The sequence below is a fragment of the Stenella coeruleoalba genome (genome assembly GCF_951394435.1).
Source record: "Stenella coeruleoalba genome assembly, chromosome: 8".
Taxonomy (NCBI): Eukaryota; Metazoa; Chordata; class Mammalia; order Artiodactyla; family Delphinidae; genus Stenella; species Stenella coeruleoalba.
Genome location: NC_137154.1, coordinates 55,248,890 through 55,263,508, shown reverse-complemented (window position 1 = coordinate 55,263,508; position 14,619 = coordinate 55,248,890). Strand labels below are relative to the sequence as shown.

The 14,619-nt window shown below is 39.5% G+C and overlaps 1 protein-coding gene across 1 annotated transcript in view; it reads left to right on the top strand.

Annotated features, from left to right (window-relative positions):
* Positions 1-658: 658 nt before the first annotated feature.
* The window catches only part of INTS4 (integrator complex subunit 4), a 113,827-nt gene continuing 99,866 nt past the window's right edge, over positions 659-14,619 (top strand). The window contains exons 1-2 of the mRNA XM_079929762.1: positions 659-850; positions 6,561-6,755. Coding sequence (XP_079785888.1) covers positions 797-850; positions 6,561-6,755 — 249 coding nt within the window. The 5' untranslated portion in view covers positions 659-796. The remainder of the gene's footprint in view (positions 851-6,560; positions 6,756-14,619) is intronic.

Genomic DNA, 14,619 nt, shown 5'->3' with positions numbered 1-14,619 from the left:
TCAATCAACTAAAGCCTGGACTCTGTTGACCTCTGCCCCAATTCTACGATGAATTCTCCTCTGCTCAAGCCCCTTCATGAATATGTACGCTCCCTTAGCTTAACGCTTCCCCAATTTTCCTGTTTGGAGAGACAATGCATTGGGGAAGATTCTTTGTTTTCTTTACTTGCTGCAAGTAATATATCCTTCCTTATTCCTAACTTTGGCTTAGTCGTGTCTTTTGGGTTCACTAAGGTGAACCACTTTTCCAGTAATGGCTTGACCAAGAGGAGAGTGCAGGCAACATACAGATGGCAAATACTGTGAACAGCAATGAATGATGCGAACGTCTGTTTGACCTCCTTCCCTTACCTCCTGAGTCAAAATCCTTACACAGCTCCAGGTTTTGTCTCTAGCTCTGGAAAGCTCCACCTCTGCCCTTTACCCGATAGTACTTCCTCCCTTCCTGGGCTCTGTTCCCCCGCCAGTCTCTCCGTCACTCAGATCAACAGCAAGCTCCCCAAATCCCCCATTGGCTCCTTTAGCCTTTCCCTCCCGGCTCCTCCCACCAGAAGCCCCGCCCCCTGCCTCGCTAAGCCTCGCTCTGGCTTACCTTTCACCCGCGCAGGTGGCGTAGGCGACCAAATCCAGCGGCACAGCGACAGGACAGTCGAGCAGCCGGAAGCGACCTCTCTTTTCCGGAACCCCACTGCCTTGTGGGACCGTGGCTGGTTCCTCCGGCCTGGGCAGGTTTTCCGGACTCCTCCGCTCCACCTCCTTCCTCGGGTACGGAAGCTGAGAGGGTCCGCGGACGGCCATGGCGGCGCACCTGAAGAAGCGGGTGTACGAGGAATTCACTAAGGTGGTTCAGGTAAGCTCTGGAAGGAAAGGTCCCGGCACCGGTCGGGGGTAGGCGAAGGTTCTCCACGCTCCAGGCACTTTGCCAGACCAGGCGCCACAAAGCTGGGTTGAATGCCTACTGCTTTGGTAGGCAGCGTCTCTGAGGCTACACTTTAGTGGGCGTGTCGTTTGCCGCTGTTGTTGTCAGCATTAATACGTGCAGTCTGACACTAAAAAATTATTAGAAGAAACAAACAGCGCTTTACAATCTACGAAAATATCTTATTCGTTACTTCATTTTATTCGTATTACATTAGCATCCTCATTTTACAGATGAGGACTTTGAGGCTTCTGGTGGAGTATGAGCCAGTTCGTGGCAAATTGCCTCCCAACTCCCGTTACAAAAAAAGCGCCCAGGGACAAGTTGGCTGTATGCAGAGCTCAAGGGATTGGAAGAGGAGCCTATAGAAATCCTCAAGACCCAGTCGGAGCAGGCGAGGGTCACAGGCTTCATAGGGGTGGAACTTTCCATTGGTGGAACAGTTCACCTAGGGAGGAGGGCAATACCTTCCTCCTTTAGAGTTGTTGAAGGACTCGTGGGCCAAACCCGTGTCAGCAGTTAGTGATTCTCCTTGTATTTCCTCATATATATAGCTGAAGTAGAGGTTGATCCCACGTCATACCTTGTGTCGTGCTTCTCAGACTTCGTGTATCCAAATCACCTGGGGTCTTTTTAAAATGTAGATTCTACTCAGTAAGTAAATCGGGCCGGGGAGGTGAGGCAATAATCTGCACTTCTGAGAAGCCCTCAATTGATGCCAGTCAGTAGCATCCTTCCATCCACAGACTTGTGGAGTAGCAAGCTTTAGACCATCCAGCAGGACACTGATCCTTAAACTTTTCATTTATTCCTTCAACAAGAGTTTACTGAGTAAAAGAGTGGTTACTACGTATTAGGTATGGTAAAAGGTGCTGAGCTACAAAGTCCAATACACAGTAGGGTCCCTGTCCTTTAGGAACTCACAGGCGAGTGGGAGATACGGAACGGCATATCTGTGATTGTAGTACAAAGAGGTAATTGCATCGACAAATCAAGTCTTCCTCTTTTTACAGCTACTTGTTTTTTTTAAATAAATTTATTTATTTATTTATTTATTTATTTATTTATTGTTTGCTGCGTTGGGTCTTGGTTGCTGCGCGCGGGCTTTTTCTAGTTGCGGCGAGTTGGGGCTACTCCGTTGTGGTGCGCGGGCTTCTCACTGCGGTGGCTTCTCTTGTTGCGGAGCACGGGCTTTAGGCGCGCGGGCTTCAGTAGTTGTGGCACACGGGCTCAGTAGTTGTGACTTGCAGGCTGTAGAGAGCAGGCTCAGTAGTTGTGGTGCACGGGCTTAGTTGCTCCGTGGCGTGTGGGATCCTCCTGGACCAGGGTTTGAACCTATGTCCCCTGCATTGGCAGGCGGATTCTTAACCACTGCGCCACCAGGGAAGCCCCCCCCCCCAACCCTTTTTTTTAACAGCTATTTCTTTTTGTAAAAACTCCCTAGCCAAACTTCCTAGCTCTTTGTGATTTAACAGTATTCCTTCTAGCTGTATCACTGCCTTTTTTGTTTTGTGGACACTTTGTGACGTATTCCCATTGTGTGTAGGGAAGTTAGTTTGCTTCTTATTCTTGTTTTTTTCTGAAAATAACTTTGATATTTACCTTTACACTCTTTTGTTGCTCCTTCTTATGTGAAATTAGTTTTCCTCAACTTTTAAAATGAGTCAACATTCAGGAAAGCTTTCTGACTTCACAGAGCTCCCTCTTCTGTGGCTTGCTTTTTGGGATTTCCTGGCTCTGTTTCGTTTGCCCCCCTTTTTAAAAAATTGTGGCAAAATATATATAACACAGAATTTATCATTTTAACCATTTTTTAAGTGTAGGGTTCAGTGGCATTAAGTACTTTTACTTTGTTGTGAAATGTCACTTCCTTTCTTTCCAGTATTCTGTTGTTCCCCCTTACCAAGACTACTCACCCCTCCTCCAGCATGCCACGTGTTTGCACCTCTCCAAACTTTTGTATCTATTGTCTCCTTTACATAGAATGGATGTCATGCTTCCCTCTCTCTTTGTTCTCCACTCAGTGGACTTATATTTTTGCTCTAGTCTCTCCTCCCCTGCTTCTGTAGCACTCATCTATTTGTACTTACCACTGAGTGCTACTATAATTACTAGTGTACATATCTCCCCACCAGTTTGGGCTCCTCGAGGGCAGAGATGATGCGTGGTTCATCTGTGTTCCCTGGATAGACCATAAGGCCTGGCTCACTAAAATGTTGTAGATGGTTGAATGATAGCAGATATTGGTCTGTCCTTCTCCTTATATACTCCCTAGGGAAAAAAATCTTTCCAATCTTTTGACCTAACTGCAGCCCAGATAACACTGAAGACCAAATTTGTGTGGAATAGGATGGAAATTGGTAAGGATTTTAAGAGAAGAGCTCATTTCTTCACTTCATTGTTCATGCATGGTTACCATGGAGTGATGAAATGAGATCTTACTGCTTCTCTTATTTTTCCTCTGCTATGAAGATGAGGGAGAGAGAACTGATATGTATCTAGTGCTTATTATGTGTTTGCACAATAAAGACATTATACTTTAGACTTCTTAAATATCCCTATGATGTAGGTATTGTATTCCTTTTTATAGAAGAAGGAGAAGGCCTCCTCTAGCTAGTAAGTGGTAATTGAACTCAAATTCCTCTGACTTCAAAGCCCTTGGTCTTTTTATTATGCCATGCCATGTTCCTGTCTAGAATAATCCTAGTCTCTTCTCTGTAGAAGTGTAAATTTGTAAAGAGGTGATTGCTCAAGGTATCATTATGATGCATCAAGCGTTAAGGAAAAATTTTTTTTGAATTTTATTTTTAATACAGCAGGTTATTAGTTATCTTTTTTATATGTATTAGTGTATATATGTCAATCCCAATCTTCCAATTCATCCCACCACCACCCCTCACCCCTTTCCCTCTTTGGTGTCCATACGTTTGTTCTCTGCATCTGTGTCTCCATTTCTGTGTGCAAACTGATTCATCTGTGCCATTTTTCTAGATTCCACATATATGTGTTAATATACGATATTTGTTTTTCTCTTTCTGACTTACTTCACTCTGTATGACAGTCTCTAAGTTCATCCATGTCTCTACAAATGACCCAATTGCGTTCCCTATTATGCCTGAGTAATATTCCATTGTATGTATGTACCACATCTTCTTTATCCATTCGTCTGTCTGTGGGCATTTAGGTTGCTTCCATGACCTGGCTATTGTAAATAGTGCTTCAGTGAACATTGGGGTGCATGTGTGTTTGAATTATGGTTTTCTCCAGGTATATGCCCAGTAGTGGGATTGCTGGGTCATATGGTAATTCTATTTTTAGTTTTTTAAGGAAACTCCATACTGTTCTCCATAGTGGCTGTATTAATTTACATTCCCACCAACAGTGCAAGAGGGTTCCCTTTTCTCTACACCCTCTTCAGCATTTGTTTGTAGATTTTCTGATGATGCCCATTCTAACTGGTGTGAGGTGATACCTCATGTAGTTTTGATTTGCATTTCTCTAATAATTAGTGATGTTGAGCAGCTTTTCATGTGCTTCTTGGCCATCTGTATGTCTTCTTTGGAGAAATGTCTATTTAGGTCTTCTGCCCATTTTTTGATTGAGTTGTTTGTTTTTTTAATATTGAGCTGCATGAGCTGTTTATATATTTTGGAGATTAATCCTTTGTCCATTGATTCGTTTGCAAATATTTTCTCCCATTCTGAGGGTTGTCTTTTCATCTTGTTTATAGTTTCCTTTGCTGTGCAAAAGCTTTTTAGTTTCATTAGGTCTCATTTGTTTATTTTTGTTTTTATTTCCATTACTCTAGGAGGTGGATCAAGAAAGAGCTTGCTGTGATTTATGACAGTGTTCTTCCTCTGTTTTCCTCTAAGAGTTTTATACTGTACAGCCTTACATTTAGGTCTTTAATCCATTTTGAGTTTATTTTTGTGTATGGTGTTAGGGAGTGTTCTAATTTCATTCTTTTACCTGTAAGCGGTCCAGTTTTCCCAGCACCAGTTATTGAAGAGACTGTCTTTTCTTCGTTGTATATCCTTGCCTCCTTTGTTATAGATTAGTCGACCATAGGTGCGTGGGTTTATCTGTGGGTTTTCTATCCTGTTCGGTTGATTTATATTTCTGTTTTTGTGCCAGTACCATATTGTCTTGATTACTGTAGCTTTGTAGTATAGTCTGAAGTCAGGGAGCCTTGATTCCTCCAGCTCCATTTTTCTTTCTCAAGATTGCTTTGGCTATTCAGGGTCTTTTGTGTCTCCATACAAATTTTAAGATTTTTTTGTTCTAGTTCTGTGAAAAATGCCATTGGTAATTTGATAGGGATTGCATTGAATCTGTAGATTGCTTTGGGTAGTACAGTCATTTTCACAGTGTTGATTCTTCCAATCCAAGAACATGGTATATCTCTCCATCTGTTTGTGTCATCTTTGATTTCTTTCATCAGTGTCTTGCTGTTTTCTGAGTATAGGTCTTTTACCTCCTTATGTAGGTTTATTCCTAGGTATTTTATTCTTTTTATTGCAATGGTGAATGGGATTGTTTCCTTAATTTCTCTTTCTGATCTTTCATTTTTAGTGTATAGGAATGCAAGTGATTTCTGTGCATTAATTTTGTATCCTACAACTTTACCAAGTTCGTTGATTAGCTCTAGTAGTTTTCTGATGATTACTATTGATTGCAACTTTTATCTTCTGTTGTGATCTTCTCTATGTCTACACACCAGGGCCTTACGTAAGCCCTGGAGTAACAGGTTCCCTTTTACGTGAACTTTCTGGCACTCATCATATGTAACAGATGCATCTAGAATAGTTCTAGTTAGGCACCATCCTTGGGAAAGTTGAGAAAATAGTTACTCAGCTAATTTTGTGTGTTCTGTGGTTCAGATGAGGATCCCTGATTGAGATAGACTAGTGGTAGGTCATCATTTCTGTTTTTTATGGATGATAAAAATGTGAATCATGACATACTTAGAATAGAGCAGCAGAGTTGGAATCAGAGACAACTTCTAATTCCAAATCAATCATTCAGTAAATATTTGTTAAGTAGCTGCAGTTTGCTAGGCATATGGCAATGTATTTCTTTCCTATACTGACCATCCTTCTAACAAAGGTAGAATGATTTGGGTGAAAATAGTCATCTGTTATGAGAGGAAGATTTTTTTCCTCAGTGTAAGCTGCAGACCATTCCCATCAGTTGTAGTTTTCTTAGGAGGCAAGGTGAGCCTAGTAAGTGCCTCAGCACAGTCTGAATATATTTGTCGAATTGAGATTTCTTTTCTAATAAGGAGTGGAGCAGATCCTTTGTGTGTCCTCTTAACCCTAAAGCTACAGCAATCCTAAGAGATAGGCAGAACAAAATATTCGTGGACCTACTTTACAGAGAAAGAAACTGAGACTTAGAGAAGTTAAATAACTTGCCCAAAGCTGTAGGAGCTAGTGAAAAGCAAAATTGGGACTCATAGCTTTGTCTCCAGTTGGCTCCTTTCCCAGTTCATAACACTGCTTTTTGTTTAAGCTGGGTCTGTTACCTAAATACATTATTTTGGTATAGGAAAAATTATTTCCATCAAACAAGGTAAAGTTAAATTTGCAGCTCTCTGTTTTCAGTCAAGTTTTCATGTTTTATCTTTCCTACCCTCTTGCAGCAACAGCAGGAGGAAATTGCTACTAAGAAACTCCGACTGACAAAACCAAGTAAATCTGCAGCACTCCACATAGATCTGTGTAAGGCTACCTCCCCAGCAGATGCTTTGCAGTACCTACTTCAGTTTGCCAGGAAGCCTGTGGAGGCAGAAAGTGTGGAGGGAGTAGTCAGGATTCTCTTGGAACATTATTACAAGGTAAGAAGGTCTTGAGGACCTGATGAGAGTGTATATGGGAGTATGTATAGGAGTTGTATCATGTGTCTGCAGAATAGGTTAATATGCAAAATAAATAATAACGTGGTCATTCAACAGTCTTTTACTGAGTGTCTTCCATGTGCTAGGCACTGTGGATACAGAGATAAAAAAGATCCAAAAGGTCCAAAAAGATCCTATTATCAGAAGCTTTCAGGGGCTTCCCTGGTGGCAGAGTGGGGACACGGGTTCCAGCCCTGGTCCGGGAAGATCCCACATGCTGTGGAGCAACTAAGCCTGTGCACCACAACTACTGAAGCCTGCACGCCTGGCGCCCGTGCTCCACAGCAAGAGATGCCACTGCATTGAGAAACCCATGCACCGCAATGAAGAGTAGCTCCTGCTTGCAGCAACTAGAGAAAGCCCACACGCAGCGAAGAAGACCCAATGCAGTCAAAAAAAAAAAAAAAAGGTTACAGTATCTAGATGGAAACAGATGTGAATGATAAAATGCATCAAATTGCTCAGAGTACTGAGAGTGCATTGGAGCACAAAGGAGGAGTTAACTTCAACCATGACCCTTCTGTAACCAGATTTGTCTCTGGCATATAGTCCTCTCATTCTGCTGTTACTGCTTTAATTCAAGGCCCTCATATCTAACTGCAATAGCCCTTTTTTTTTTTTTTTTACTTTTTTAGCTAAGTGGCATTTTATTTCTCTATTTTCATGGGTTAGAAAAAAACATCAATTCATGCATAGTTAAATAGAGGAAATATTTTAAGCAGAAAATGAAATTTGCAAAATGGTTTATTTTTCAGTTTTTATTTGTAAGTAAGATCTGAAGTAAAAGAAGAAATAATTTTCAAATATTTGAATCACAGATGACTTTGGATTTTAAACTTTAGTATGAAAATTATTGAGCTTATAGAAAAGTAGAGAATACTGTATGAACTGCCAAATACCCATCTTTGGGATTAAATAGTTATTAATATTTTGTCAAATTTGCTCAGTTTGTTTTCCTGAAGTTTTTTAAAGTATCATAATATTTTTCCCTAAATAGTTCAGTAAATACCTCTTACAAAGGGACACTTAAAAAATATAACCATCTAAGCATCTCAAGTAAAATTAACGTCATCTAACAAATAGTCCATATTCACATTTCTCTAGTTGTTCCCCAAATATCTTGTTATAGTTGATTTGTTCAAATCGAAATGCAAACTGTCTCCACACATGGCATTTGCTTTTTTAAAAATCTAGAACAGTTTTTATTATTTTGGTGACATTGACCTGTTAAAGAAATTTGGTCAGTTGTTTTGTAAAATGCCTTGTTTTCTACAACACTATGTTAGTTCCTGTTACACAGTATAGTGATTCAGTATTTCCATACATTTCAAAATGTTCACCACAATAAGTTGAGTTATGATTTGTCACCATACAAAATATTAAATAGTTATTGACTATATTCCCCACCCTGTACATTTCATACCCATGACTCATTTATTTTGCAACTGGAAGTTTATATCTCTTAATCTTCCTCAGCTATTTCTCTCCTCCCCCCCAACCCCTTCCCCTCTGGCAAACACCTATGTATCTCGATATCTATGACTCTCTGTTTTGTTGTGTTTATTCATTTGTTGTTTTTTTTTTTTTTTAATTCATTTGTTTTGTTTTGTTGATTCCACATGTAACTGAAATCATACGGTGTTTGTCTTTCTCTGACTTATTTCACTTAGCATAATACCCTCTCGGTCCATCCATGTTGTCGCAAATGGCAAGGTTTCATTCTTTTTTTATGGCTGAGTAATATTCCATTGTATATATAAATCACGTCTTCTTTATCCATTCATTTATTGATGGGCACTTAACGTTGCTTCCGAATCTTGGCTGTGATAATGCTGCAACAAACATAGGGGTGCGTATATCTTTTGGAATTAGTATTTTTGTTTTCTTCTGATAAATACCCAGGGGTGGAATTGCTGGACTGTATGGAATTTTGTTTTCAACTTTTTGTCATGGAACATTTCAACTATGTATACAATTAGAGAGAATAGTTTAATTCCCATGTACTCATTACCCATCTTCAACAATTATCATTTTATGTCTAAATTTGTTTTATTCCCACCCCCACTCCTACTGTCCACTTCCATTTCCTCCACTCTCACCCTCTACCAGATTCTTGTGAAAACAAATTCCTGGCATCATATCATTTTATTCATAAATTTCAGTTTATATCTCTAAACAATAAAGACTCTTTTTAAAAACATAATCACAATACCGTTACCATGTCTAAAAGAAAAATTGGACTCAGGCATTCTGATGTCAGACCCCAAGCTCTTTAACCAGGCCATGCTGTGTGCATTAGTCTAGCAGATTCTAGCCCCAGAGGAAAGGAGGAGGGATGATAAATGGGTCCATTTCTAGATTGATGACTATAGTGTTTTTTTATTCTTCTATTTTATACAGAAATGTGGTATCTTGTATTTTAGTAGATAACTACTTTGGCTTCTGCTTTTCTCATCCAAGGTTTTCTGTAGCTGAACTTGTTAATATTTCACATGAGGGGTTCTTCACTTATACTACTGTGTTAGTTGCTGTGGAGGATGTTGGGAACTGTGAGACATGTTCTTTGTCCTTTAAGGGCCAGTAGTATAGTTGGTAGATCAAATATATATGTGATATATAGATGGTAAGGGCTTGAGTTATTCATTTGTTTATTTTTTTCATTCACTCGAAGTGTTCTGAATTCTAATTCTGTGCCAGGCCTTGTGCTTCATGTTGATGATACAGAGATTAATATATGATCCCTGATCTGAGTCTAGTTGGGTAGATTAGACAAAAAATGGATAATAATACAATGTTATAGGTGCTACAAAATCTGAGACAGGTTATGATATAACTTTAAAGAAGAGGGTAATCAATTGTACTTGGGAGCACGGGCCTAGAAGGGCATTATAGAGTAGTGATGCTTGAGATGAATCTTAATCAGATTATGGGTAGTTGGAAAGTAGGAGGAAAGACGTTTTAGAAAGAAGGAGCAATTGTGAGCAAAGGCATCGAGATGTGAAATAACTTATCACGTTAGAAGAAATACAGGTAGTTTGGCTGCTGTAGATTTTATTTTATTTTATTACTTTTTAAATTAATTAATTATTTTTGGCTGTGTTGGGTCTTCGTTGCTGTGTGTGGGCTTTCTCTAGTTGCGGCGAGCGGGGGCTACTCTTCGTAGCGGTGCGCGGGCTTCTCATTGCGGTGGCTTCTCTTGTTGCGTAGCACAGGCTCTAGGCCCACGGGCTTCAGTAGTCGTGCCATTTGGGTTCAGCAGTGTGGCTTGTGGGTTCTAGAGCTCAGGCTCAGTAGAGCTCAGGCTCAGTAGAGCTCAGGCTCAGTAGTTGTGGCACACGGGCTTAGTTGCTCCGTGGCATGTGGGATCTTCCCGGACCAGGGCTCGAACCCGTGTCTCCTGCGTTGGCAGGCGGATTCTTAATCACTGCGCCACCAGGGAAGTCCCTGGTGTAGATTTTAAATTGAGAACTCTTTACTTCAGACTAGAAATCTTGTCTAATGGAAGGTTCTTGTATTCTACCTTGGGGGTTTTTGTTTTAGACATGTCACTCTCGGGGGCGGTATGGAGGATGGAGGAACTGAATGAGGGCAAGCGGGAGTTAGGGTGACCAACTAGGAGACTGATAAGTCTACAGCAAGATGAGGAAAGCCTGAACAAGGACAGTTTTAATGTGAGAAGAGCAATTATTAGAGAGGCCTTCCCCCGAGGCAGTTTTAAGCTTAGGCATGAAGGGTACCAGGGGATAATTTCAGAAAGTAGAAGAACTTGAGTAAAGTATCTAGATGAAGAAAGAATGTTACTAGGTCAGATACTCTCTTTCCTCCTTGCCTTCCTCTTATCTGCTAGACTTAGTACTTCTGTTTTCTGTGCTGCTCCCTTGTGTTTGGAGGTCTGTGACTCCATTCCAGACCATTGAAAGGCTATGTATCTTTTCTGTCCTCTTTCACTGCAGAATTAGGGTATTTGACTAATGTATTGTCTCTGAAAGACAATTACTTGATTTGATGATGTTATTTTAATGATATGAAGTCCATAAAGAATTGGCTTTTATTTGTGTTCAAAACTGAATTTGGTATCTCCCTTCATTCTCCAGTTTACCTTATAGCAAGAAGTGTACCACCAACAATATAGACCCTTAAATCAGAAACCCAAGAAGGATCCTAAATATAACCCTCACCCTTTCCTCTCTCCATATTCCCTTCCTCACCAACTCATGTTGATTTTACCTTCTAAATATCTCTTAAGTCCATCTACCTCTCTGTTTCCATTACCTCAGTAATATAAACAACTGTCATATTTTTAATTTATTATTATTATTTTTTAATTTTTTGATTGCACCACACAGCATCAGGATCTTAGTTCCCCAACCAGGGATCGAACCCGCACCCTCTGCAGTGGAAGTGCAGAGTCTTAACTGCTGGACCGCCAGGGAAGTCCCAACTATCATATTTTTAAGCTTTATTATGAAATATAACATGTAAAGAATACGTAGAAAAACCTCATATAGCCTATTGATCAACATGAACACCGTATGTGACTACCATCCAGGTCAAGAAATGGAATATAATCAGCCTCCCATAGGCCCCCTCAAAACTCCTTCTAATTATTTCTCCCCCCTTTCCCAAAGATAACCACTACTCTCCTGACTTTTGGGGTAAAAAATTCCTTTAAAAATTTTTTTTACCATTTAAACTTGTACTAAATACAGATTTATTTGGTTAAAAAAAAACACACTCCTTTCCATCCTTCCTTCCTTCCTTCCTTCCTTCCTTCCTTCCTTCCTTCCTTCCTCTTTCCCTCCCTCCCTCTCTGTATGTATCTTTTTTTGTGGGACTTTTGCTCAAAATTCTGTGAGATTTATCTATATTATTAACTGTAGCTGTAGTTCATTCATTTTTACTACAGTATAAGACTTCGGGCTTCCCTGGTGGCACAGTGGTTGAGAGTCCGTCTGCCGATGCAGGGGACACGGGTTCGTGCCCCGGTCCGGGAGGATCCCACATGCCGTGGAGCGGCTGGGCCCGTGAGCCATGGCCGCTGAGGCTGCGCGTCCGGAGCCTGTGCTCCGCAATGGGAGAGGCCACAACAGTGAGAGGCCCGCGTACCACAAAAAAAAAGAAAAAAAAAAAAAAAAGATTTCATTGTATGAGTATACCATAATTTATTTATTCATTCTATTATTGATGGACATTTAGACTGTTTCCAGGTTTTAGCTATTATAAGAAATATTGCCACAGACATTTTTATACAAGTCTCTTGGTGTGCATGGCTTGCATTTCTGTGTAGTATATACCCTGGAGTGGAATTACTGAGCCAACTGTTTTCCAAAGTGGTAATACCAGTTTACACTCGTATTAGCACTGTGTGAGAGTTCCAGTTGTTCCACATACTTTCCAATAGCTGCAATTGATTTTCTTCATTTTTTTTTTTTTAAATAAATTTATTTATTTATTTATTTATTTTTGACTGTGTTGGGTCTTCGTTTCTGCGTGAGGGCTCTCTCCAGTTGCGGCGAGCAGGGGCCACTCTTCATCGCGGTGCGCGGGCCTCTCACTATCGCGGCCTCTCGTTGCGGAGCACAGGCTCCAGATGCGCAGGCTCAGTAGTTGTGGCTCACGGGCCTAGTTGCTCCGTGGCATGTGGGATCCTCCCAGACCAGGGCTCGAAGCCATGTCCCCTGCATTGGCAGGCAGATTCTCAGACACTGTGCCACCAGGGAAGCCCGATTTTCTTCATTTTGACAATTCCTGTGGATGTGTAGTCACTGTGGCTTTAATTTACATTTCTTAGATTACTATAAAGGGGAGCAACTTTAATACGTTTAACTGGATATTCTTTTGGGTAATACCTATGTATGTCTCTTGCCTATTTTACACATTTTTTTTTTTTCCCTTATTGCTTTGTGGGAATTCTTTGTATTCTGGGTACAAGTTCTTTGGTTATACATGTTACAAATATCTTCTCCCTTTTTAGTCCCTTAATGTTGTATTTTGATGAAAATAAGTTCTTAATGTAACCCAATTTGACAGTCTTTTGAGTTATATTTTGTGCTTTTCTTGTTTGATTGATATAAGAAGGGTTTACCTACCCTGAGCTCATTAAGACATTTTGCTACATTATTATTAGAAGCTTACTATTTTTTTTTCATACATGGAATTGATTTGTGTGTGTGATGCTTTGGTATGGAAGTCCAAATGTCCCAGCACCATTTATTGAAAAGAATGTCCTTTCCCCATTGTTTTGCAGTACCACCTTTCTGGTAAATTAAGTGTCTGTATATGGGTGGGTATGTTTCAGGGCTGTCTCTTCTACTGTTCTGTTTGTCTATCCTTATGCCAATACCATGCTGTCTTAGCATAACATTATAATAAATCTTGACATCTGGTAGGACAACTTCTCCCACCTTCCTCTTCTTTAAGAATATATTAATTGTTCTTGGTCTTTTAATTTCTTTATAAATTTTGAGCCGGACCAGGGCTCGAACCCGTGTCCCCTGCATTGGCAGGTGGATTCTTAACCACTGCACCACCAGGAAAGTCCTTTTGTACATCTTTTTGTTAGTTATTCCTAGGTAGTTAATATTTTGTTATTGTAAATGATATGTTTAAAAAATTTTATTTTCTAACAGTACAGAATAGATATTCAGAAATGCAATTGATTTTTGCTTATTAAATTCTATATCTAACAACCTTGCTAAGCTCATTTAACAATTTTAATAAATTATGTGTAGATTTTGGATTCTTTACAAATAATCATATCAGCATATAATGGCTTTGTTTGATATTAATATTATGATACCAACTATCTCTTGATTAAAGTTTACATGGTATACCTATTTCTACTTTTTATTTTCATCTTTTTTAATAACATTTTATTTTATGACCCATGTAAAAAACATGTAGTTAGTTTTTTAAAAATTTCACTTGACAGTGTTTGTTTTTCAGTTGGAGCATTTAGTTCATTACATTTAATGTGTTTATTGATATATGCCGGTTTAAATCTACCCTCTTATTAAATGCCTTCTATTTGTCTTACCTGCTCAGTGTTCTTTTCGTTTCTCTCATTTCTTGCCATCTTTTGCATTGACTCTTTTAAAAAAATTCTCTCCTCCACCTCTTTTTTATTAGCTTGGGAGTTATACATTCTTTTACACTTCTTTTACTGGTTATAACCTAGCTATCACATGAATTCTTGACTGATCAAAGTCAAGTGTTAAATGGTACAGTTTCTATTTTGAACAATGTGAAGACTTTAACTTCATTTATCCACCTTCCTGACTTGCATGTGTGAATGAAGTTTTATGTTTTAATTCTCCATTTTTCACTATGGAAGACATGGTTATTTTCTACAGGCAATATTCATTTAAGTTTACCTATGTATTTATCATTTACCCACATGTATTTATCATTGCTTTTCTTTCCTTCTTGTATCTGTGACTGTTTATTCATCTGGGATTATTTTCCTTTTGGCTGATGAATACCCTCTGATATTTCCATTTATTGTGAGTTTACTGGTGGCACTCAGTGACAAATTCTTTGTGTTTGTATGTATGGAAAAGTTTAAGTTTTACGTCCATTCTTTTTTTTTTTGGCCATGCTGCATGGTTTGTGGGATCTTAGTTCCCCAACCAGCCACGGAACCTGGGCCACAGCAGTGAAAGTGCTGAGTCCTAACCACTGAGCTGCCAGGGAATTCCCTTTACGTTCCTTCTTTTTTTTTTTAATTTAATTTAATTTAATTTAATTTATTTTTGGCTGCTTTGGGTCTTTGTTGCTGTGCATAGGTTTTTCTCTAGTTGCGGCA